The sequence below is a fragment of the Manis javanica genome, chromosome 12, assembly GCF_040802235.1.
Source record: "Manis javanica isolate MJ-LG chromosome 12, MJ_LKY, whole genome shotgun sequence".
Classification (NCBI taxonomy): domain Eukaryota; kingdom Metazoa; phylum Chordata; class Mammalia; order Pholidota; family Manidae; genus Manis; species Manis javanica.
Genome location: NC_133167.1, coordinates 45513145 through 45537550, shown reverse-complemented (window position 1 = coordinate 45537550; position 24406 = coordinate 45513145). Strand labels below are relative to the sequence as shown.

The following is a 24406-nucleotide window of genomic DNA, read 5'->3' as shown; positions in this document are numbered from 1 at the left end:
TTGAACCATTTCAGTGACTTCTCAAAGTCTCAGGTCACATGTCAGTAAAGGAACAATAAGAATAGTATCTATCTCAAAAGATTATGTAAAGATAAAATGAGAAAATACATGCCCAGCACTTAGCACAGTGCCTGACACGGTATGTGTACAGAGGGAAAAGCGTTTATTCTGAAGAGGTTGCTCCGGCCTCCTTGTGGTGAGAGTCTGAGGCGCTATGCAGTGTCCTCGGGTGACACGCCTGTGTCCCCAGACAGAAAGGACCCTTGCATGCTGCCCACTCAGAAGTGAACTGCCTTTAGAGCCACCGTGTCATGCTGGCCCCTTTGTGGTCTCAAGAGTGATTTCCACATTTTCTATTTCCTGCACATGTTATAAACCATATTTCCTCATTTATAACATAAGCTCCTCTATCCCTCAAGGCACCTAATGTGATGTATTATGTACATACTTCATAATATTTGTTAAATGAACTATTGTAATTAAGTCAGTGACTACAGGCTGTGGAATCCAATTTTAGTAACTGCAAAAAAAAAAAGGGAGTAGAATCTAGATGAATATATCTGACTTTATTAATAATATTTATAGCTAGCCTTCTTGAGTGTACTAAACACTTCACATGGGTTATTTCATTTAGTTCCCCAATAACCCTACAAGGTGGGCGTGATAATTTTACAGATGAAGAAAGTAAGCATGTTATAGTACTGTGGTCTCAGACTTTGTCTGTATACACAGGGAATTGAAGACCTAGATAGGCATATTCTTGGAGAGTCAAATCTACCAGGGATATTGAAGAGAATATTACTTTCTATTAATAGGAACACAGATATATTATGAAATAAAATGCACAATTCACAAGAATATTTAAGGAATAAAAAGTATTCAAAAGAATCTTTGTGCTCAAAGAGCTCTTTCTGCTCCAGTTCTTGGCCCCCGGGATTTCAAGTATACCCTGTGCCAAGGAGTATTATTTGAGAAGCCCTGAAATTTTCATGGTTCAAGCAATAAGAGCAAGCTCCCAATGTCTTCCAAAAACTGGAAGGAATGTATAAATCCTACTGAGAAAATGGATTTCAGCATACCAGATACTGTTTATAAAAGTAACTAAATAACATTAATCAAGGCCTGAAAGCAGTGAAAATCTAGCTGTGTGGAACTATCTCCCTCTAAAAATTTCTGAAAGGATATTGCTTTCAAAACATACTTATTATTCTGTTTTACAGTCAAGGATCAATGTGTCTCAGGATCTGATCTGTTCTTTGTTTTTATTTTCTGTGATTGATGTTTTTGATGTGAAAATGTTGGGATCCCCAAAGAATACTGACTTTAGATCTCTTGTATTTTTAAGCCTTTTTCATAATGAGAAAGTTTTTGAAGTGTTAATGAGGCTATATGTAAAACTCATCCCAACACTCGCTGATGCAAAGTATTCATTTCCATGCACATTTGCATGAGGGTAAACTCAGAATTTATTGGTGGTCCTGCACCTGCATTCCTATTTTAGGGGCCGTTTATATCTATTTCTGCAAAATATTTTGTTTAGTGTGAACCAAGCTCTACTTAATCAAAAAGAACAGTTCTTTCCAAATGATCCATTTCGGATCCCACAAATGATCCATTAAGAAAAGTCAGATCTGTTTAACTGTATAGACAGACACTCAGTGTGGACTGACCCCTCTACTATCTGCTCATCAAGTCTGAGCCTTCAGAATTTATTTTTTTATCTGCAAGAGAAAAGTACCTCGTTTCATCTTTCTACTCGAGAATTGCTTTCTCATGCTCCCTACTTCAGCCCCATCCATATGTGGAATTATAATGGCAAACAAATAAATAATCAAGGTATGAATCTGGACATTCTTCTGTGGCCTCTGTAGAAAAGGAACTTCTGGCCTTCTTTGCACATTCCTTTTAAGTAATGAATTGATTCACTCAATCCTTCATTCAGCAAACATACTGGGCACCCACTGTGTACAGGCCCTAGATGGCATGGACACAGAGAAGTACATGTGCAGTCTCTGCTGTGATTGGAGATGCCTAGGGAGGCCAGGTGGAAACGTGAATGCGCTCAGCAGGGAGGGCGTGACGTGACCATGGCACACTGGGCACGGTGCTCCATCTACAAAGGGCAGCAGCGCCTCACTCAGCCTCAGCCAGTTGTTGCCACGTGGGAATGCTGGCCAGCTATATCCAGGAATTCCAGTATTTTAAGAGAAGCAGAAATCCAGCTTTCAAATGGAATCTAATTTTCAAATGTGGGCAATTAATTTGTAAATGTAATGTGTGTACCAAACAAAGCATTTGTACTCTGTGGCCAAAAGTGATAATGGGCCAGCTTTTTGTGACTTCTGGTCTGACTAGGTAACCAGGACATCATTCAGCAATACAATGTCTACACTCAGGTGGAAAATCCTTTCACTCCCCTCATGGAAGCAAGTTTTTCGCCAGCTCCTCTGTATCCTGAAAGACTGCCAGGCACAGATTAGCCTCCGCCCAGCTGCATGGCATTGTAAACAGGAGGCACGGGGAGTCCTGGTAAATAATTGAAGCCTGGTTAGAGTAGTTTGGCAAATGATTAGGCTTTATGAGTTATAGATTAGTTACTTTATTGACATCTCAACATTGGTATCAGCATTAACAAGGCAATGTTTCTCCATCTATATGAAGAATGGTTATGGTCTACAGGAAATCTTAACTCTTGATTGCTTCTGAACTTTTTGGGTTTTTGAAGTCACTGTTTTTGACATTTATAAATTAGGAACCCTTACCATCAGAAATCATATTGTTTGGTTTTGTGTGTATGCTGGGAATCTGGTCTAATAAAGCAGCTGACCCTTGTTTCAGCCAAGAATGGAATATGAATTTGACATGCATATCATCTCAGTTAGATGGAATTCTCTTTTTGTGTAACTCAGAATGCTTGTCCAAAAGAAATGAAGGCAATTCATATGTGACTTGGATTACAGAACTGACAACTCTGTCTATTGGAAGGTTAAATCTCATATTTAAATCTTGCCCTATGAGTTTGTATGCATTGCTTTTGTGATCTTTTGGGAAACACACACATACCCACAAATTAACCTGTGAGCTACAACATTTATTTGAACCTTTGGTTCATCTGGCAGATGTGTGAGTGTGGCACCAGAAAACCCCCTGGAGTCCTCTGTGCATGTGCAGATGCTACGGAGTGAACACGAATCCAGTTCAAGCAGGCTTTGACTCATCCTTGAAATTTTTCCATTGGGAACACTTACCACAAAGACAAGACGTTTTGGTCTGGAACTCCTCTCTGGTTGCAAAATGGAAACATATCTGTAGAATATTTTTTTTAAAAAGCAAGGCATTTTTTAGTTCACAAAAAGCTAACAAAGTAAAACTTTTATGTAATATTCAAGCCACACAACTAGTTACCCTAAACGAGTGTGTGTTAAAATTCATAAGGTCAGATGCTGTTAAAATTAATAATACAGCACATAGAGAAGAATGGTTTTTGCTTAGTGGGTTCCCTATCCTTGCAATACTTTTTCAGATAGGATTTTAGTTAAGTGCCTTTTTTTAAAGGTAGTTGTTCAGTGTAATGCACAGATTTAAAAGTCCAAATTAAGCAAGTGAGAACACATGCCAGTGAGGAAAAAGAGGAAGATTGGGGGTGTACAGTGAATCAGAAGGGACCGCGTGTGGCGTGGGGATCGCTGGATAAGGACATCCAGAGGTGGGTGGTTAGTAACAAACACCAACGGCAGACCCACCTCAGTAACCAACTCAGAAAACATAGTCATGGCCCAACAACACGCTTAGTGTGTGCAGGGAGAACTGATTCAAGAAATTAGGTCATTTACTGTGTTTGACTCTCTGGCCCTAATTGTTACTCCTCCTTCTTTGGCAGTGGAGATCCTGACTGCTCGTCAGAAGAAAGCAGAAGAACTAAAGAGACTTACCGATCTAGCCAGTCAGATGGCGGAGATGCAGCTGGCCGAGCTCAGGGCAGAAATCAAGGTCAGTTCTCCAGGATCCCAGCCTGGACCCTCAGCCAGAGATCTGGTCCCCACTAGGTTTGTTTTGCATCCATGCGGTGCTACTCTCTGAAGAGCACCCAGCTCTCTTCCATAAGGTTGAAATAGAGAATTCAGAAGCATAAAGAACCAACTAATCACTGTATTTAAGTATACTATGGTTTCAAGGGATATATAATTACAGAGTAGAGGTACAAGCAATTTTCCTCGTCAGTGGAGACCAACCCAAATAAAATGTACTCACCCATGAATTAGAGCTGGGACAGGGATAGTATTTTCACTGTATGTAATTTATGTGTACAAACAGAAGCGCACACGTAAGTAAGCACACACTAAGTATGACCTTGGTGTAACAGTAAGGATTGTAAAGAATATGCAATATGTAAAGATTTCTTCCCTATATCCTTTTCTAGCTTACTTGCCCTTTTATTAAGAATTTCACCCACAAATATATATTTATTGGATTTCTTCCGTTGCAAACAATAGAACATGACCCTGGCTAACCTCAGGAACAACTAGAATGCAAAAGTTATCAGTGCAGCTCACCAAAGCAGAGTGTGATATGAAGACTACAGGCTACAATTAGGCAGAAGCCCAGGTGGCCACCCAGGGACCATAGGCAGCAGTAACTACAGACTCTCTTGAGGGCATCAGCAGGGAGTGACTCCAGATGTCAACACCCTTTGTGACACTGTGGTTGGTTCAAATCCCAAAGAAAGAGATTCTTATCGGCCTCCACTTGGGTCAGTCCACCATTTGGCCGAGAGCAATCTTGATTGACAGACCAACCCACACAGTGGATCTTTGAAACTGTGTTTGAGTGCAGTTACCAGAAGGACAAATGGTTCCCAGAAAGGCAAAAACAAGCATCTACAACAAAATAGGAAGTTGCAGTTTATAAATTTTCCCTTATCCTCCTCTTTTTACCCCAGTACACTGTCATACACACATATGCACATGCACCCCAGCTCCAACCAACTTCTAGGGCACTTAAGTACTTTGAAGACAGTTCCTAATAACTTTATAGTAGGATTGCCTGCTCATCCAGGCATAAAACTGGTTGGGCATGGTAGAATCTGGCAAGGGTCCCCTTCTTCCCCACTGTCCCAGTTAGGATGAAAGGGATCCCCTTGGGGACAAGGACCTCCCCTGAGGGTCCTGAGACACTCTAGAGGTCTTTCCCTTCTCATCTTCTCTTCTGGTCTTCGTTGCCTCCCAACTAGTCCATTGCAGTGGCCTCCTAACTAGTCTGTCTGCCTCCACTGTCTCCTCCAGCTTGGTTGTCCACCCTGAGACCATAGTTTCACCCCCCAAGAGCCAATTTGGTCTTCCCCAGTATGGTCTTTGCTTCCCCTCAGAATAAAACCCACAACTGGACTCTGGCACATATAGTCCAGCCTCTGTCTCCCGTTGGTGGGACACCAGGTGAGGAACATGAAGTCGTCAGTGTCCTGGCCCACTAAACACGACTCATCTTTCTTTTCTGCTTATCGAGGTCCCACTCACCATAAAATGGTTAATAGCACAGGCTTTGCAGGGAAACTGTCCAGCTCTGCAACTTTGGATAAATTACTTTTTTCTTAGTTCTTAGAACCTAGATTCCACCTCTGTAACAGAGAGAGATAATAATAGTACTGACTTCTTAATAATGTGAACAGATGAAAGTGAGATTATCTGTTAAGAATTTGCCTCATGTCTGATAAGTCCTCAGAAGTTTTTTTGATAATGTTCCAGTTCAAATACTTCCTCTTACACAGCTCTTTATCCTTGCCCTCAGCAGGAAGTAATTTCTTCCTCTGTCATATTCCTAAAGCACCTACCACAGTCCACCTTATATTGTATTTAGTGTTATCTGTTTCCCTTGCCATGTTGTAAAGTCCCTGTAAATTCAAGGAGGGCCTGAGTCATACTTATTTCTGTATTTCTCACTCCACCCTCTAGACATAGATCTTAATTTTAAATGAATTGAAAAATAATCTCTTTCCCACTTCCTTTAACAACACTTGAAATTCTACCAGTCAAGATAATATTTTCCAGTTTCTAAAGGCTTCCTGGCTGCCTATTAAAATAGAGAAGGATATCTAGGAAGGATGACATGTTTTCTCTTGAGAGAAAATACCCTAGCAAGCCATCGCCAAATTAGGAAGATTGCCGGAAGGCAACCCAAAAATGTGCAACAAGGACATGAGGTGCTCAAGGAAGGACAAGGGGAGCTGAAAGGTTAACTAGAAGAGTCCAGTCACACGTTTTGCCAGTATCACAGTTTTGTCCAAGGGAAAGGCAGGACCATATTCCGAGAACAAAAGGGGTCATGCTCCAGGCAGGTCAAAACCAAGCTGATTTAATGCAGCCTCATAGTGACAGAGCCGGCTTGATTCCTCACTGGCTCACACCGTCAGTGGTAGCAGAAGAGCAAAGTGGATAATCTGCAGTGTGCCTTGGGCATTTCTGTAATTGTGGGACTCCTGTTCTACTTCTCTTTCCTCCAGCACTTTGTCAGCGAGCGTAAATATGATGAAGAGCTTGGGAAAGCTGCCCGATTCTCCTGTGACATTGAACAGCTAAAGGCCCAAATCATGCTCTGCGGAGAAAGTGAGTTTTGCATCCTTGCTAAATAATTCTGTGTGAGTAGGTTCGGTGCTATTTGGAACTGATGTTGGAAATGTCAGGTGTGCAGTCCCCCAGGGGGTTAAAGGGAGATAGAAAGAGAGTTAATGATCTAAGTTCATGACACAGGTCACTAGAAATGTCAAGATTTGAACTTCAAGTCTTCAAATGCCACTGCCCATCAGTAATCCCCAGGATTTATTAAATAGAACAGAACAGACCAACTAGTTTATATCTTTTGCAAACTTCTATTAAGTGCTGCCAAATAGACTGCCTCTCTGATTTCAACAGCCTGGTTCTGCAGAGCCCTGTTACTGAGAGTGAGCCTTCCTCCCCAGTCTGGGAACAGTCAGCTATTGTGAAGGGCCCTGTTCCTGCGTGTGCTGCTCCGCAGTGCCTGAGCTGAGCTGGCTCCTCGGTTCCTGTGCTGAGTGAAGTCTGCAGATAATGAAAGACTTCACTTCAGCCATTAGCCATAGTCTTGTTTGTTATTAAGCCCTAATTTAGAGCAGCTAATGTGCAACAAAATTGGCTGATAATTGTTTCCCCTACTCCAGCCCATCCTCCAGGGGAGGTGAGAATGAGCCCTACAGTGGTTTCATGGGTGGTCATAAGGAGGAAAGGAGGACTAGTGAGGGACATGGAATATCCCCAGCCTCCTAGTCAGCTAAAAAGTTGCAGCTTGGCTGCACTTTTTTTCCTCAAAATGGAAATTGCCTTTTTTCCCTGAGTGTAAAAAATAAGCTTGAGCTAAAAATTACAGAAGTACATTAAATAGAACATGACATTACTTTTGTGTATCATTCACACTTTTTATGCACATATAATCTACTCCGTAAATTATATATGTAAATTATACTAAATATTATAATTTACTGTTCTATGTAATATATAGTAGTTTGCTTTTATCATTTCACAATATATGGTTGAGGTTTTTCTCTGTCAATATATTTAATCCATAATTTATTTAAATATAATCAACATAGCCAGTCCCCTGACTGTGGACATTTAGGTTGCATCAAGTTTTTCACCATTAAAATAACACTGCTGTGAGCACCCTCATTCACATATCTTTGGCAGTTACCTGATTTTCTGACTACATTTATTTTGAATTACTTTCTTCTTGTCCACATGCTCCCTCCTCTGTGAAAGAATCTATCCATTTCCCATTCTCTACCCCCAGCTCTTGACCCACCCCTAAAAAAGCAAACCACCTGGCTCCCAGTTGGAGATCTATCTGCCCATCCTAGTGTCCTCTTCAGCCTGATGATGAGTGGGACCCTCACCAAGTGCCTGTCCCCGGTCTGCAGTGGGGTGGGGGGCGCAGCTACCCCTGCTTCCTCCAGGGCACCCCCAGGGCCATCTAGGGGGAGGAGCCATCCCATACCGGATCCCGAGTGTCCACGCGGAAGCCAGCCTCCCATGTTGGAGACAGCAGTCCTCAAAAGGCCCTTTCCTTTAAAGCTTTGTCGAGGGCACTTTGAAAACCCACAGCTACAGAGCCAGAAAGAGTGGCCTCTGAGCTGCAGCAAGTAAGGACCCCCATGAAACTGAATCTCATGAGCACAAGGGCCACCAAAATCCCCTGGTTGTGCTTGTACAGCCCCAACATGCCAGCACATGTTACCTATAAAATAAAGGGACTAGAAATATATCCCTGTCCTTTCCATTTCTAATGTTCTATGATCCCTATTAGTCACTCCTCATCCTGTAGAAGAACCCTAGGATTAAGTCTGATCCAACACAGATAGTGGGAAAAATTGCTTTTAAAAATTGGTGACATTTTTAAGATTCAAAGGTTTTGCTTTCCAGCCTGACAGTCAAATTCTAGCGAACTGTGAGAGGGAAGTCATGACTTTATCCTTGAAATTGATTCCCTCCAGCTGCCCTCCAGCATAATCACATACAAATCATCCCATCTAAAACCACCCCTTTCAAAACCAGCAGGAATGGTGATCATGCATATTGAACAGACCTGCCTGAGCCTGTGTCTGATTAGCCTGCATTGACTTTAGTGTTGGAATTAGTGTAAATTTGCAGCAGGGCTGTAGAAAATGGGGTTGATAAAAGGCCAGATAATGTAGCTCTAATGGAGTATAAAAGGCACTTTTGGGTATCTTTTGGGTTGGCAGGCCTCCCAATAGCCTATATGCATGACTGAGGGTGACAAACTTCCTGACCCCCTACCTCACCCCATTCCCATGCCCTCAGAACACTGAGGCTGTGACTGGCTAAGTGTCCACACACCTCCTGGTCTTTCCACATCCCTGCAATACCGACCGGCCGAGGATCTGACAAGCACAGCAAGAACAGGTTTAGTCATGGGGAACCCAAGAGGCAGAGTACATTGTGGATGGGGCCCAGAGAGCAGTCAGGATTTCTTTATCCCTCTTCCATTTGTGATATTTGACCTTAGGAATAATATTAAAGTTGCTCAGACGTGTCTTAACTTCCTACAAATGTCTCCCAACTTGGATGATGCTGTGATTCAGTTCATTGATTCTCAGAGAAGAAACTTGGTGGTCTCCAATCACCAAGGTGCCCTTTCAAATAATATCCTTAAAAAAAAAGTTTAATGCTTTTTTGAAGCTCTTTCCAATTTCCCCATCTCCTCACGGGTGATGGAGGCAGCAGTATGCACAGCACAGCCCGTAACACCATGCGCCTTCTCGTTGCAGTTACCCATCCAAAGAACAGCTATTCCCCGAGAACTCCCTGCAGCTCCCTGCTGCCGCTGCTGAACGCTCACACAGCAGCCTCTGGGAAACAGAGGAACTTCACCCGAAAACCAGCCAGTCACAACAAGTCCTCCGAGGGGAAAGCAGCCAGCCCCAAAGTGGCTAGCAATCTTCCCAGCACCACTGATGGCTCTCACCAGGCCATGCCGGCCAGCAAGCAGGTAAGCGGCTCCAGGCGGGTGGCCGTGCGCTGCCCCCAGGCATCCTGCAGACCCTGGTGCTTGGTGCCAGGGAAGAAACCACCTGCGTACAGAGGAAGAAAACAGCAACTGCTGCTGCAAAGCTCCCCAGGTCATACACAGGCCCCTCCTGTGGCCAGCAGCACTGCCTGGCCTGAGATGATCTGCCTGGCTGGCCTCAGGGAACTGCCCAGGGCTGGGTATCCACACTTCACAGGTGCCTTCCCGTGTGCAGGCTGGGGCCTTCCTAGGCTCTTGACAGCACTAGCAAAGTCCACCCAAGTGAGCTCTTCTCATGCCCCCAGTGCTGCCATTCCCAGGTCCCTGTCACCAGCCCACGTGTGGAAGGAACTCGCAGAGATGTGGGAGCATGATTCCGTACCTGGCCACTGACACTGTTAGTGAGAAGAAATCTGGCATTTGTTTTTTAAGACCCTTTAATTCCCATTTATATTTAGATTAGTAATAAGAGGCTAAAGTTAATTCAGACATGTCTTGGGCTTTCAGGGAAGAGAATACATTTCAAAATGACATTATTAATCTTTAATATGACCCCTAAGAATGCAGGTGTCCTATGGACAGTCTTCCTTCTGTCCTGCTGCTCCACTCCATCCTTGAGAGCTGATATCTCTCTTATCATTAGAGAATGAGCAAGCAATGGGATTTGATGATGCAGACATTGGACGTGCTGTAAAGACACCTTTCATCATCTCTAAGAAAGAGAGCCCCAATAAAGACACTGTTTTTGCTAAGCATTACAAAATGCAGTTTTCTAACAAGTGCCTCTTGGATTTTGTTGTCTTGGTCTTTTAGAATTATCATTAATGACACCTACAGGCATTTCTCTGACCTCACAGGTCTTTGTGAACTTTAAAATTGCACTTTGACAAGGAGCACTTCATATATTCTCAGGTTAAAGATCATAATCAAATCTGTTTTATTTGTCATCTAAAGACATCTTCGGAGCTTTTGCTCTTTGCTCATTATTAAACCCATATTAAAATTAAGCCTAACATCTAGTCTGTTTCCCTTTCACAATTTCTTTAAAAACAGAGGAAGCCAGATTAAATGCTATGCACACAGACACTTCTTCAGCTCACTGTTTTATCATTTTCAGCAAAGAATTCCAGGCAATGGCTCAATTAAGTTGATATATGCCTGTGTATCTAAGCTAGAACACTTAGACCTGGATGAGAAGGGCCCTTGCGCTGGGCCCTGTGCTTTGGAGTCAGCCCTCCCAGCCCCTGCCCAGCCATGGCCTCCCTGCCGAGTGAGACTGAGAACTGACTCTCCAGAAACTTCATCCTTCCTCCTGGGAAATGCTGTGAGGCACCTGAGGTCCTGGAAGTCTGTGCCCGAAGGGCCCCATGTCTGCTTTCATGGTCTGTTTGGACCATTCCCCTGGATATGTCACCTTGAGGACAGACCACACTACCAGTTTGCACACTTCTAGATCCAAAGGGCGATCATCTGTGGGGGTAGAGATACAGAGGCTGGAGTGTCGTGTGCAAAGCCGCCTCCTACTGGGGGACGGAGCCAAAGGCAGGAAGAGACAATATGCGGACATACTCTGTGTGGGTCTAATACTGCATTCTTGCCCTAGGCCTGAATTATTAGGGGTGAGTCTGCCCTAAACCCATATAATCCAGTCACAGTGCACACAAATTAAGAACTTAATGTATTTATAACTCATAAAATTATACATTTTAATAATAGAGGTTTGATATTCCGTGAAGGTCAGAGTTCACATACAACCTATTTATGAATCTTGAAAAGAGGCAGTGTGTGAAGTTGGAACACCTCTACCATTTTCTAACCATAGACCTTAAAATTCACTATCCTTAAGTTCCCTCAAGTTCCTTAAATTCATTATCCTCATCTATAAAGTGAAGCAAATAATAGCAACTGTCTTAAAGGGTGCTTGTGATGATACATGAGATGGCTCCCTCCTCAGTGTCTGGCACACTGTAAGTGCTCAATAAATGTTGACTATTGTTGACCTCAAGGAGTTCAGAAACCTTTCCCTTATACAGGGACAGGCAGGCTAACCCACTGCTTCCTTTCTCCTCATCCAGTTATGTTCTCGGCTGCTGATGTGTTGAAGGCTGCCAGTTCTTTTTTCAGTATGATGCTTCAAAACTCATTGGCTGAGAACTGCAAGAAGTTTAGGAAAAGAACTAAGTACCTCTATAAAGGTACATGCTACCTCCACATCCCACCAAGTTCTACTACATGTATCTCAGCCCTGTATTTATTTCTGAAGAAATAAGATAATAATATAAATAAGATAAATTTCTGAAGTGTATGTGTTTTGAGATAAACTAGACTGCCTTAGAGAAGAAAAATTGCAGAGTTTTACATTTTTCTTCATATATATGAAAATTCATATACATAGTCTATATAGGATATTCCAGAAATGTTCATAGTAGAGAATCATTATTGCCCTGCCTCTCTGTTACATTTATTCACTTATATTTTAAGTGTACATTATGGGTTGTATTTGGCCTGGTTCTTGAATTGTCCATCTTATACATCTGTCACCTCTCTTTCAACATCAGTAATTTCCTTGGAGTTCCACTTACAAGATAGTCCACTATCCATTTACCTTGAGGATTTTATCAGCTTGACCTCATTTGCATGTTGTGATATTCTTCTAAGGTGTAAAAAAGCCTACCTGTGGCTTTGAGATTTGATTTCCTGATGTCTACTGAAGTCATCTATGGTTTGCTGGCCTATGATACCTACCTCTGTTCTTTTTTTTTTTTTTGATAGAATGGTTCTTCTAGCCAAAGACGAAGATTTAACCCGCAGTATCATAACAACAGGCTAAACGGGTCTGCCAAGCCACAGGGCAGTGGTAACGAAGCTGATCCGATGGTGAAGGGCAACAACCGTCACGAACACAGAAGACAGCCACACAACGGCTTCCGTCCCAAAAACAAAGGCAGTGCCAAAAACCAAGAGGCCCCATTGGGGACAAAGCCCCTGGAGGCCCCAGCGCATTCTGAAAAGCCCCGGCGGAGGCAGCATGCTGCAGACAACTCGGAGGCCAGGCCTTTCCGGGGTAACGTCGCTAGGGTTTCTCAGTGCAATCTCTGCCCGACGAGAATAGAAGTCTCCCCGGATGCCGCGGTTCTCTCCGTCCCCGCCGTGACGTTGGTGGCCTGAGCTAGCAGCGGAAGAAAGCAGTCTTCCCTCAGTGTTGGTTCCGCACCCGAGGTGCTAACCCCACGCGCTGCCAAAAGAGAGTCAATCAGAATATACAAACCCGGTATGGTTGTGTCATCCTCTTCAATCATTTTTACTAATTCTAATAATTCACTCTAGCTTGCTTCATAACTTTCACAGCCTTGCTTGATCTGTTGATGCTTTTTCTCATCAAGACATTGCAACATTTTAGCCAGGCAGTATTTACTCATTTGTTAGGAGAATCAAGGTGTGGCTAAAGAGCAGAGGCTCAGTAGCAACCTCTGTTGTAGCAGTGATGTCAGTCCGTTGATCGTCTTTAGAGAGTTAATGTTGAAAACAAATCTTTGTCAAGACAAACATGATCTGCTGAAGACATATGCGCTTTTGTAGAATTTAATGTCTGGTGTTTTTCTGAAAAAATATATATACATATATTGCTTTATTTGAAACAAATTAAAATATGCTGCATTTGACACCTGGCCTGTTTTTTTTTTTATTGATTCCCACTTTCTTATCAAATGTACTGTGTAATTACTTTCAAGAAAACCTTAGAGACTAGAGGTTACATCACAGAGTTCCATACAATACTGTTTCTTTTGGGACAAGTATCCTTTCAGAAAAAGAGTGCCTCACAATGGGCCCTGCCGGTACGTACACCCACAGAGATGGATATGCACCCCAGTCATCTTAGCACCAGGTGATAGTTTGGAAACCTTCCTTGCAGGTACCAGAAACCTCATCCTCAGTCTTGTTCAAACAATAAAGAGAATTTATTAGCTCAGTGGCTGAAAAGTCCAACATCAAACTGTGCTTTGGGTTCCATTTGATCAGGGCTCCCGCATTTTCCCTTGATTGTTACAGCTTTCCCACCCCCAGCTGACTTGTATTCAGAATGGTGACAAACAGCTACCTGACTCCTAAGTTTCAAGTCCATGCCCTACTGTCTAGAAGAAAAGAGAACCTCTCCAGGTAGCAACCACAAGGAGCAAGGGTCTTCCTCAGAAGTCCCAGCAAGGGTCTCGCACCGCAGTGGGGGAGGGAGCCACAGAGGAGGTGTGTTCACTGGCACCGACTCTTCAGAGACCTCCCCACAAGTACAGGGCCTGTGTGGACGAGGGCTGTTCCTCAGGAAGGTAGAGTGGCCACTGCAGGCCCCATGCCCCAATTTGCCCAAGTTCCCTACCTTTGACTGCAGGGCAGCTTAGTCTGGCAACTGCTTCTATGGAACTTCCATGTGCCTTACAGTTTTGTCAGCCTCTTTCAAGAGCAAATGCTTATTTTCAACTCAACATTTTTTCTGGCAAACCAGGCTCAGTGGTTCAGAGCAGCCCAAGAAGCTGAGCCTGCAGCCTCACAAAATGCGTTTCTCCTTTGGCAAAGGGCAGGAGGATGTTTGCTCTCTGCAGACAGCTTGCTAAGGTCTCTGCATGTACCCAGAGATTAATATGAATTTCAAATGTTAAGTCACATTCTGGGAAGGAATGGAGAGTTGTTGCATCAAATAAGGAAGACAGATGTTCAGGACTGCAGTCCCCATTTACTCCATCTGATGCCCTGAATGTGTACTTACAGGCAGAAGAGACTTTGCACAAATTTTGTGTAGCAAGATGCAGCCCGCTATTGAAAAATGTCAGTTTGTATGTGATGGCTTTAAAGATTGGTCAAATAATTTCTGCAACAGGAAAACAATGGGTATTGTCAGAATTGGACCCAAGTACTCCTGACCCTGACTCACTCGTTCATATTGCTCTCAGGGGTAAGACAGCTCAAATGCATTCCTAAAGCACATAGCAAATGCTCCCAGGTTCCTGGAAAGAAATGTGAATACTGGAAAGTGTTCAGACCTGATTAAATTTTTTTCTAGATTTTGCCTTTTCTGGTAGAACCTTGGCATGTACATGAGCATTTACTAATTTTCGTGTTTGAAAACAGTGATCTCAATATATTACTGCCAGTGTCAGGCCATTTGAATACTGCATTACTTATCTTTGTGTGTTCAAATGGAACCATGGTGTGATCCTAGACATCTGAGTTACATTCTACCACTCTTTTAAAATGTTTTTAATTTTCTCAAAAAATCCACAGGCTATGAGCACTCTAAACTCTCTTCTGAATGCACAATAGCCTGAAGAATAGATTCTTCTCTCTCAAACATTTCTCCAGTAGACGTTAAAACATTTAAGTACCCATGAAGACTGAATAACTTCAAAACTCACTGACATTGTACCACCAAGACTCCATTTGTGAGATTTGAACCTCTCCCTATTTGGGTGCCTATTATATTATAAATTTACATCTCATTTGAGAATCTCTGCCTCCTCCAGCTCTGTCCTGTTGAGCCTGTCCTAGGGATACTGAAGACAACAAGTCTCAGAAAGGTAAACACAAGCTAGTAACAAAATTTACCCTCAATAAAGGCCATGGAAGAGTTGGGCAAGAAAAAACTAGAAACACAACATAGCCAATATAAAGTCAATTAACAAGTAATTTTATTCTGCTGGCATCAGAAGAAGAGAGTCTAATTAAATATTCTCTGGGAAGTGACATCAACTGAGGTTAACAGGAAAAGCTGCCAGACAAATAGCGACCTAGGGATTTTTGCCAAGGTAAGAGATCTGAGGATTCTGACTCTTTGAAAGCCTAGGCTTGAGCCTCAGGCTTGTTTTAACCATAAGAAGAGGGAATCAAGGGCCTGGACAGTGCTTTTCCTAGGGTGACGTGGGGGAAGGGGAAGGAGAGAGCAATCAGGTGAGGAGAAGCTTGAATTCAACCAGCCTTCGATAAGTGCTTCGTCCTGTGGTTTCTTTCCTTTGGCACTTGATCCTTACCCTGCCTGTTTAGAGTGACCTCTTGTGTTCAGAAATAGGAAGATTTTCATTTCTCAACAGACATTCTAGTAACAGCATCCATGTGGTAGCTAATGGCATCTTTTACCACACTGGCATCAGAGGCCATACCTCAAATCCAGACACAGTTTGGCTGGGGCTCCAGATTGCCCCCAGGCATCCAGAAAAGGGTTAAAGAGAAAGAACCAGCCACTAGCTCCTACATTTCCTAAGCAAACTATACAATAGCAAAAGGCAAAAAGCATCCTCAAAATAATTTAACAGACTAATACGTTGCTCCAGCATCTTTCTGAATATATTGAGCCATCCTAACAGCTCTAATTTGGCAAGAAAAAATAGGAAGATTTGCTCCATCACAGCAACTCTCTGGTTTCCCTAGAATTTAAAGCACAATTTTTAATACTATGCAATGCAAGCTAATAGAAAGAATTTTTTTTCATCCATTTGCTTTTGGCAACAAGCCTTTATAAATCCTAATGAAGTTTTCTCTTCTTTGCTTCGAAGAACCAAGTCCCCAGTCCATGGAGGCAGATCAGCCCAAACCAGTGTTCCGTCTCCTTACAGCATCCCTCACGCGAAGGCACTCCAGTCTGGATCTGGTCAGGCTATCCGAGGAACGGCACAACGCCGCTCTCACCATGCAGAGCTAACCTACAAATGAGTTTTGGTGATTGATGGTCTGAAGCCCCTTGTTTGGGAGCTCTGCTTCTTCCCACAGTGCAGAAGAGCTTCTAGTGCTGACACAGGGACTGTGGGTGTAGTCGAGTAGAGTGAGGGCCTCTGGAAAAAGCAAGGCAGGATACTTACAGTCAGAGCAATGTACCTACATGCAGGGAAACCCCCTATCAAAACTCCGTGTTGAACGCTAAACTCGAGTCATTCTTCAGTGAGATCAGTTAATATTCCCCAGATAAAGGAAAGTATCTCAGCATAGCCCATGTTTTTATAATGCTAATCATTTGTCATCATGTGTAAGATTCACTTTAGCATGCTAAAAGGGACTTGATATCTCAATCAAGGACAAACATCGTAAGACCACTTTTAACAAGTCCACACCCTAAGCCCCTTATCAGTTCCCAAATATCCTCAACTGCCTATAAATCCCCTAGACAAGGTACCACTCAGGCTTTCTTAAGCCAGGAGTTCTGTCCTCTCACTTTATCTCTAAACAAAAGCCTCTCCCTGGCTCTCCTACCTTGGGTGTTTGCAAAGTTCATTCTTCAACGCTGCAAACAAAAACCCCAGCATCAGTGCTACCACCAAGTTCAAGTTCCACAGGGGAAATCATTGCATGAAGGCTTTTAGAAAGTAAATAAATTCTAAAGCAAATGTGTTTATTTGCCTTCAACAGAATGTGGATTTCTGGTGAAAAATTAAAAATGTACTTCAGAATCACAAATGTAACAATGACCAAAGAATTTCTGCAGAAAGTAAGTGTATAAAGTGCTTCCTGTCAAAAAGAGGAAACTATTCTGCTTTTAATGTTAGGTGCATACATTTGAATTAGATTTACCTATTCCCAGTCTTTTGAGAGAATGGACACTTTCTGTAAATTACCATTATTATGCAACAGGCTGACCAATGATAATGTCATTACCCACTCCACTGCCTGACACACATATGAGAGAGCAAGTGTCAAAGAGTGGTCAACCCAAACATCCCTAGAAAATTCCAGAGTCTAAATGTCTAAATTAATCTGGTAAACCAGTTCCAGAGAAGATGGGAAGAGAGCAGAGCAGCCTGAGTCCCAAACTGGTGGCAAATGGCCTGAGTTCACAACCAGTCCTCACCACCTCCTGACTACGTAAACGTGGGCATGTTCCTGAACATCTCATCACCTTGCTGTCCCCATGGGTAAAAAGGGCTAGTAACCACACCTACTTCAAAGGGTTGTTACAAGGGTTGAACAAGTTACTGTTTGCAAGGTACTTGGAAAAATGCCTGGCACTTTGTATGGGTCAGGTTCCTGTCAGGAGACAGTAACCACAGAGTAATGAGCGGGGAAGCCTACAAATCTTTATGGGGAAATTCATGTATACAGGTACATAGATAGGTAGATATGAAGTAATAATTAGTAACAAATGATTAGATACTAAAAAATACAGGAATAGCAGATCCAGAGACAGCACTAGAGCTGAGCAGAGTGCCCAGGGAAGGAGAAAGCTTGGGAAAGCCCCCCATCCCTACTACCTGTGCCCCCAGGCTGAGTCTGACCTTGTGAAGAGAGGTGTGACAGTGACTCTCTAGAGACCAAGAAGCTCACTGAGGTGCTGGCAGACAAGGAGAAGCCACCCATGGGGCCTGGAAGAATCTGGGAGCTTCGCCAGAGGAGCCAGCCAGCTCGCCCAGGTTCCAGCTGCAGGGTGGCCCCTGAAGTCACTGGGAACCTGGCTGGGGCACTGGGAAGCCACCAGCTGGGGTGCTGTTGAGTTAGTGAGGAAGCCAAGAGGGGGACCCACAGGACTGGGAGCTGCCACTGAACCTCACTGGGGCTGAGGGCCTCTGGGGTCCCACACTGCAACCAAACACTATCGGATAAAGAACACAGGGATGCACACTGAGCGAGGAAAAGCCCCTTCTTCCTGCAGTGTCCCTCCAGTAACAAGGTCAACTGGCTAAAGAAAAGTATTTACAGGATCCAGCTCCAGGCTCATTCAGGACAGTGAAGAATGGGCTTGTAACCAAGAGGCAGAGTTCATAACTGGCATAGGGATACTTAGAAAACAGTATAAAGGTATTTGAAACAATGAGCACAATAGAATGGTTTTGCTACACAATAGCTTCCTAGCTAGATTTTCTCAAAGGAAGTAAGGCCAGAAGAAGTGTTTTCTTGTAATAGGAGAGGATGACATCTTGGACTATCTGGCTGGAATCCCTGATAGATTTTCTTAGTATTTTTTTAATTTCTTAGTCTTGTAGTTGCCGTTATTACAACAGACCAACTCATGTCAAAGGGTATCACTTTGTAAATGCTTGGTATTGCTTTCAGTAGTTTGTAACACATTTTCCAGTTCTTTGTTTTTTCCATATAATTGACATTATTCATTGCAGAAAATTTTAAAAGGAATTTCTGAGTAAAAAATTAAATTTCTCCTGAGCCTGAAAAAAAGAGAATTTGCTAAATAAATAATAGCTATGCAGCATGCAGAAGATGCTAAGTCCTATCTAACTTATCTCTGGGACTGTACTGGCAAAGCCTCTATAAGAGGAGGCCTGCTGTAGTGCCTAAAAAGGCCTGGATTCAAGGGAGGTAACATAGACATGAATCCTGTCTTTGCCTCATACTAGCTGCTAGGCAGCCTACCCAGCCCCTTTGGGCGTCAGTTTCCACATCTGTAAAATGGGGATAATAATAATAATACACCTAAATCATAGGGCTGGTGTACTAAGTAAATTAGTATACAAAGGGCTTAGGACAGTACACGTTAGTTTTTAACTGGGTAGTTGCTTATCCAGAACTGCAAACAAAAACGTTCCTAACATACCAAAACCAGAAATGTAAGTGAGCCAGATGTAAGGGGGGACAGATTTTTTTTTTTGAGAGGGCATCTCTCATATTTATTGATCAAATGGTTCTTAACAACAATAAAATGATGTATAGGGGACTCAATGCACAGTCATTAATCAACCCCAAGCCTTATCTTAACAGTCTCCAATCTTCTGAAGCATAACAAACAAGTTCTTACATGGTGAACAAGGTCTTACGTAGTGAATAAGTTCTTACATGGTGAACAGTGCAAGGGCAGTCATCACAGAAACTTTCGGTTTTGATCACGCATCATGAACTATAAACAACCAAGTCAGATATGATTATTCGTTTGATGTTTTTTTTTTGAGAGGGCATCTCTCATATTTTTGATCAAATGATTAACAACAATAAAATTCTGTAGTATAGGGGGGTCAATGCTCAATGCACAATCATTAATCCATCTCAAGCCTAGTTCTCATCAGTCTCCAATCTTCTGAAGCATAACAAACAAGTTCTTACATAGTGAACGAATTCTTACATAGTGAATAAGTTCTTACATGGTGAACAGTACAAGGGCATTCATCACAGAAACTTTCGGTTCTGATCATGCATTATGAACTATAAACAATCAGGTCAAACATGAATATTCATTTGATTTTTATACTTGATTTATATGTGGATCCCACATTTCTCCCTTTATTATTATTATTTTTTTTATTTTTAATAAACTGCTGAAGTGTTAGGTAGATGCAAGATAAAGGTAGAAAACATAGTTTAGTGTTGTGAGAGAGCAAATGTAGATGATCAGGTGTGTGCCTATAGGCTATGTGCTAATACGAGCTAGACAAGGGCAATAAAACATCCATGGATGCAGAAGCTTTCTCTCAACACAGGGGGGGGTGAGGTTCTAAGCTTCACCACTGTTGTTCCCCAATTTCTCACCTGATGGCCCCCCTGCGACTGTGCCTGTCTTAGGTTGTTCCTCCCTTGAGCAATCTTACCCATCTCTGGCTAACCAGTCATCTTCCGGGGCCATACAGGGAAATGTAAAGTTGGTAAGTGAGAGAGAAGCCATATTGTTTGAAAAGGTTAGCTTTTTACTTCTTTGCAGATTTATGCCCTGTGGCTTCTATGCCCAGCACTTGTCTCGAGGTATCTTTACCACCTGGAGGAATTATGATACTCGGTAATTCGATATGAGGCACGAATTCTATTTAAGGGTTGTAATTAGGAAGGAAGAAGAAAAGCTATAGAGGTAGCATATGGAAGAAAACATGGGAGGATTGATTATTTCTTTGACATATCTTCTTGTAGAGTACCTTAAGCATGTATAGGTTTTAAACTACTAACTAACTTGCGCACACATATTAACATAATAGGAATACGGTGACATAAACAAAGCAAATCTATAATTACCAGCCATTTCCAGTGAAGCCAAGAAAACCATTTAGGCACCCTAGGTATTTGTGAAAATTTGTCTATGATATGATGGATATTGTCCAACTGTACTTGAACAGTCTGAGAGAAATAAGACAAATTAAAGCAACCCATTTCTGGGATCTGTTAACATCCCATATGTTCTTTTAACTGTAGATAGTCTACAGTCATAAGATTTTGGAGAGCTATAACTTGCACCCTTCCCAACTCCTGGTTGAGTTCCAACAGTACAGATCTGGTCAAATTTGTTGTCTCACTGTATGCACATGCCAGCCTAGACATCTCCCTCCTCATTCCTATGGCAAGTCCAGGAAATGGTGGGGTGGACGCAGCCACAACCGCAGCATCACCCGGATCCCTGTGGAAGCTTTTTGATGATCATCCCCCGGCACGAGTCCTCCAGAGAGTGCTGATGCTGGAAGCTCCTCCTCATATCGTATCTTAGTTCATTTTCTGGGTAGCCAAGCTAGGCCTTGACCTTCTGCATAGAAACAAACAGACCCTTTGCCCACACTTTGACATGCCCTCTATACCACTGTGTAGAACTCATTGGAGGTCAGCACACAGGAGCTGCTTTTTTTTTTTTTTTTATTAAGAGAAAGGCATATTATCAGAAAAGAGTACCTCCATAGCTGATCATCTGACACCCTTTAAGTGATCAACATTAAGGATATTTAAAGCATGCGTTGATCTTTGATTTATCAATAGTTTTATCCTATAAAGGAGTAATCCCCTTTTCTTTCGTTCTTTCTTTTTTTTTTTTTTAATCTTTAATCTACACTTACATGAAGAATACTATATTTACTATGCTCTCCCCTATGTCAGGTCCACCCTAAAAACCACATTACAATTACTGTCCATCAGCATAGCAAAATGTTGTAGAATCAGTACTTGTCCTCTCTGTGTTGTATAGCCCTCCCTCCCCTTTCTCCCTCCCCCCCATGCATGCTAATCTTAATACCCCCCTTCTTCTACCCCCCTTATCCCTCCCTGCCCACCCTTCCTCCCCAGTTCCTTTCCCTTTGGTACCTGTTAGTCCATTTTTGGGTTCTGTAATTCCGCTGCTGTTTTGTTCCTCCAGTTTTTCCTTTGTTCTTATACTCCTCAGATGAGTGAAATCATTTGGTATTTCTCTTTCACTGCTTGGCTTATTTCACTGAGCATAATACTCTCCAGCTCCATCCATGTTGCTGCAAATGGTAGGATTTTTCCACTTCTTATGGCTGAGTAGTATTCCATTGTGTATATGTACCACATCTTCTTTATCCATTCATCTACCGATGGACATTTAGGTTGCTTCCAGTTCTTGGCTATTGTAAATAGTGCTGCGATAAACATAGGGGTGCCTCTGTCTTTATCAAACTTGATTGCTGTGTTCTTAGGGTAAATTCCTAGGAGTGGAATTCCTGGGTCAAATGGTAGGTCTGTTTTGAGCATTTTGATGAACCTCCATGCTGCTTTCCACAATGGTTGAACTAATTTACATTCCCACCAGCAGTGTAGGAGGGCTCCCCTTTCTCCACAGCATCGCCAACATTTGTTGTGGTTTGTCTTTTGGATGGCAGCTATCCTTACTGGTGTGAGGTGATATCTCATTGTAGTTTTAATTTGCATTTCTCTGATAATTAGCGATGTGGAGGATCTTTTCATGTGTCTGTTGGCCAACTGTATTTCTTTTTTGGAGAACTGTCTGTTCAGTTCCTCTGCCCATTTTTTAATTGGGTTATTTGTTTTTTGTTTGTTGAGGTTGTGAGCTCTTATATATTCTGGACGTCAAGCCTTTATCGGATCTGTCATTTTCAAATATATTCTCCCATACTGTAGGGTTCCTTTTTGTTCTATTGATGGTGTCCTTCGCTGTACAGAAGCTTTTCAGCTTAATGTAGTCCCACTTGCTCATTTTTGCTGTTGTTTTTCTTGCCCGGGGAGATATGTTCAAGAAGAGGTCACTCATGTTGATGTCTAAAATGTTTTTGCCTATGTTTTTTTCTAAGAGTTTTATGGTTTCATGACTTACATTCAGGTTTTTTTACCCATTTTGAATTTACTTTTGTGTATGGGGTTAGACAATGGTCCAGTTTCATTCTCTTACTTGTAGCTGTCCAGTTTTGCCAGCACCATCTGTTGAAGAGACTGTCATTTTGCCATTGTATATCCAAGGCTCCTTTATCAAATATTAATTGACCATATATGTTTGGGTTGATTTCTGGAGTCTCTAATCTGTTCCACTGGTCTGTGGCTCTGTTCTTGTGCCAGTACCAAATTGTCTTGATTACTATGGCTTTGTAGTAGAGCTTGAAGTTGGGGAGTGAGATCCCCCCTACGTTATTCTTCTTTTTCAGGATTGCTTTGGCTATTCGGGGTCTTTGGTGTTTCCATATGAATTTTTGAATTATTTGTTCCAGTTCATTGAAGAATGTTGCTGGTAATCTGATAGGGATTGCATCAAATCTGTATATTGCTTTGGGCAGGATGGCCATTTGGACAATATTAATTCTTCCTAGCCAGGAGCATGGGATGAGTTTCCATTTATTAGTGTCCCCTTTAATTTCTCTTAAGAGTGACTTGTAGTTTTCAGAGTATAAGTCTTTCACTTCTTTGGTTAGGTTTATTCCTAGGTATTTTATTCTTTTTGATGCAATGGTGAATGGAATTGTTTTCCTGATTTCTCTTTCTATTGGTTCATTGTTACTGTATAGGAAAGCTACAGATTTCTGTGTGTTAATTTTGTATCCTGCAACTTTGCTGTATTCCAATATCAGTTCTACTAGTTTTGGAGTGGAGTCTTTAGGGTTTTTTATGTACAGTATCATATAATCTGCAAATAGTGACAGTTTAACTTCTTCTTTACCAATCCGGATTCCTTGTATTTCTTTGTTTTGTCTGATTGCCGTGGCCAGGACCTCCAGTACTATGTTAAATAACAGTGGGAAGAGTGGGCATCCCTGTCTGGTTCCCGATCTCAGAGGAAATGCTTTCAGCTTCTCACTGTTCAGTATAATGCTGGCTGTGGGTTTATCATATATGGCCTTTATTATGTTGAGGTACTTGCCCTCTATTCCCATTTTGCTGAGAGTTTTTATCATGAATGGATGTTGAATTTTGTCAAATGCTTTTTCAGCATCTATGGAGATGATCATGTGGTTTTTGTCTTTCTTTTTGTTGATGTGGTGGATGATGTTGATGGATTTTCGAATGTTGTACCATCCTTGCATCCCTGGATGAATCCCACTTGGTCATGGTGTATGATCCTTTTGATATACTGTTGAATTCTGTTTGCTAATATTTTATTGAGTATTTTTGCATCTACATTCATCAGAGATATTGGTCTGCAATTTTCTTTTTTGGTGGGGTCTTTGTCTGGTTTTGGTAATAGGGTGATATTGGCTTCATAGAATGAGTTTGGGAGTATTCCCTCTTCTTCTATTTTTTGGAACACTTTAAGGAGAATGGGTATTATGTCTTCTCTGTGTGTCTGATAAAATTCCGAGGTAAATCCATCCGGCCCCGGGGTTTTGTTCTTGGGTAGTTTTTGATTACCATTTCAATTTCTTTGCTCGTAATTGGTTTGTTTAACTTTTGTGTTTCTTCCTTGGTCAGTCTTGGGAGGTTGTATTTTTCTAGGAAGTTGTCCATTTCTTCTAGGTTTTCAGGCTTGTTGGCATATAGATTTTCATAGTAGTCTTTAAAAATTGTTTGTATTTCTGTGGAGTCTGTCATGATTTTTCCATTCTCATTTCTGATTATGTTGATTTGTGTTGATTCTCTTTTTCTCTTAATAAGTTTGGCTGGAGGCTTATCTATTTTGTTTATTTTCTCATAGATCCAGCTGTTGGTTTCGTTGATTTTTGCTATTGTTTTATTCTTCTCAATTTTGTTTATTTCTTCTCTGATCTTTATTATGTCCCTCCTTCTGCTGACTTTAGGCCTCATT

The 24406-nt window shown here is 42.0% G+C and overlaps 1 protein-coding gene and 1 long non-coding RNA gene across 9 annotated transcripts in view; one reads left to right on the top strand and one right to left on the bottom strand.

Moving 5' to 3' along the window:
• Positions 1-13193, top strand: part of SPATS2L (spermatogenesis associated serine rich 2 like) — a 160635-nt gene extending 147442 nt beyond the window's left edge. For all 8 annotated transcript variants that reach the window (XM_073218564.1, XM_073218563.1, XM_073218558.1 and 5 more), the window contains 4 exons: positions 3881-3990; positions 6497-6599; positions 9293-9513; positions 12304-13193. In XM_073218564.1, coding sequence (XP_073074665.1) covers positions 3881-3990; positions 6497-6599; positions 9293-9513; positions 12304-12699 — 830 coding nt within the window. In that variant the 3' untranslated portion in view covers positions 12700-13193. The remainder of the gene's footprint in view (positions 1-3880; positions 3991-6496; positions 6600-9292; positions 9514-12303) is intronic.
• A 1994-nt stretch (positions 13194-15187) lies between these two features.
• Positions 15188-21365, bottom strand: LOC140845036 (uncharacterized). Its single transcript, XR_012123659.1, has 2 exons — positions 19291-21365; positions 15188-16346 (listed from the first exon to the last, which is right to left on the bottom strand). It is a non-coding gene; the product is annotated as an uncharacterized lncRNA (long non-coding RNA).
• Positions 21366-24406: the final 3041 nt, after the last annotated feature.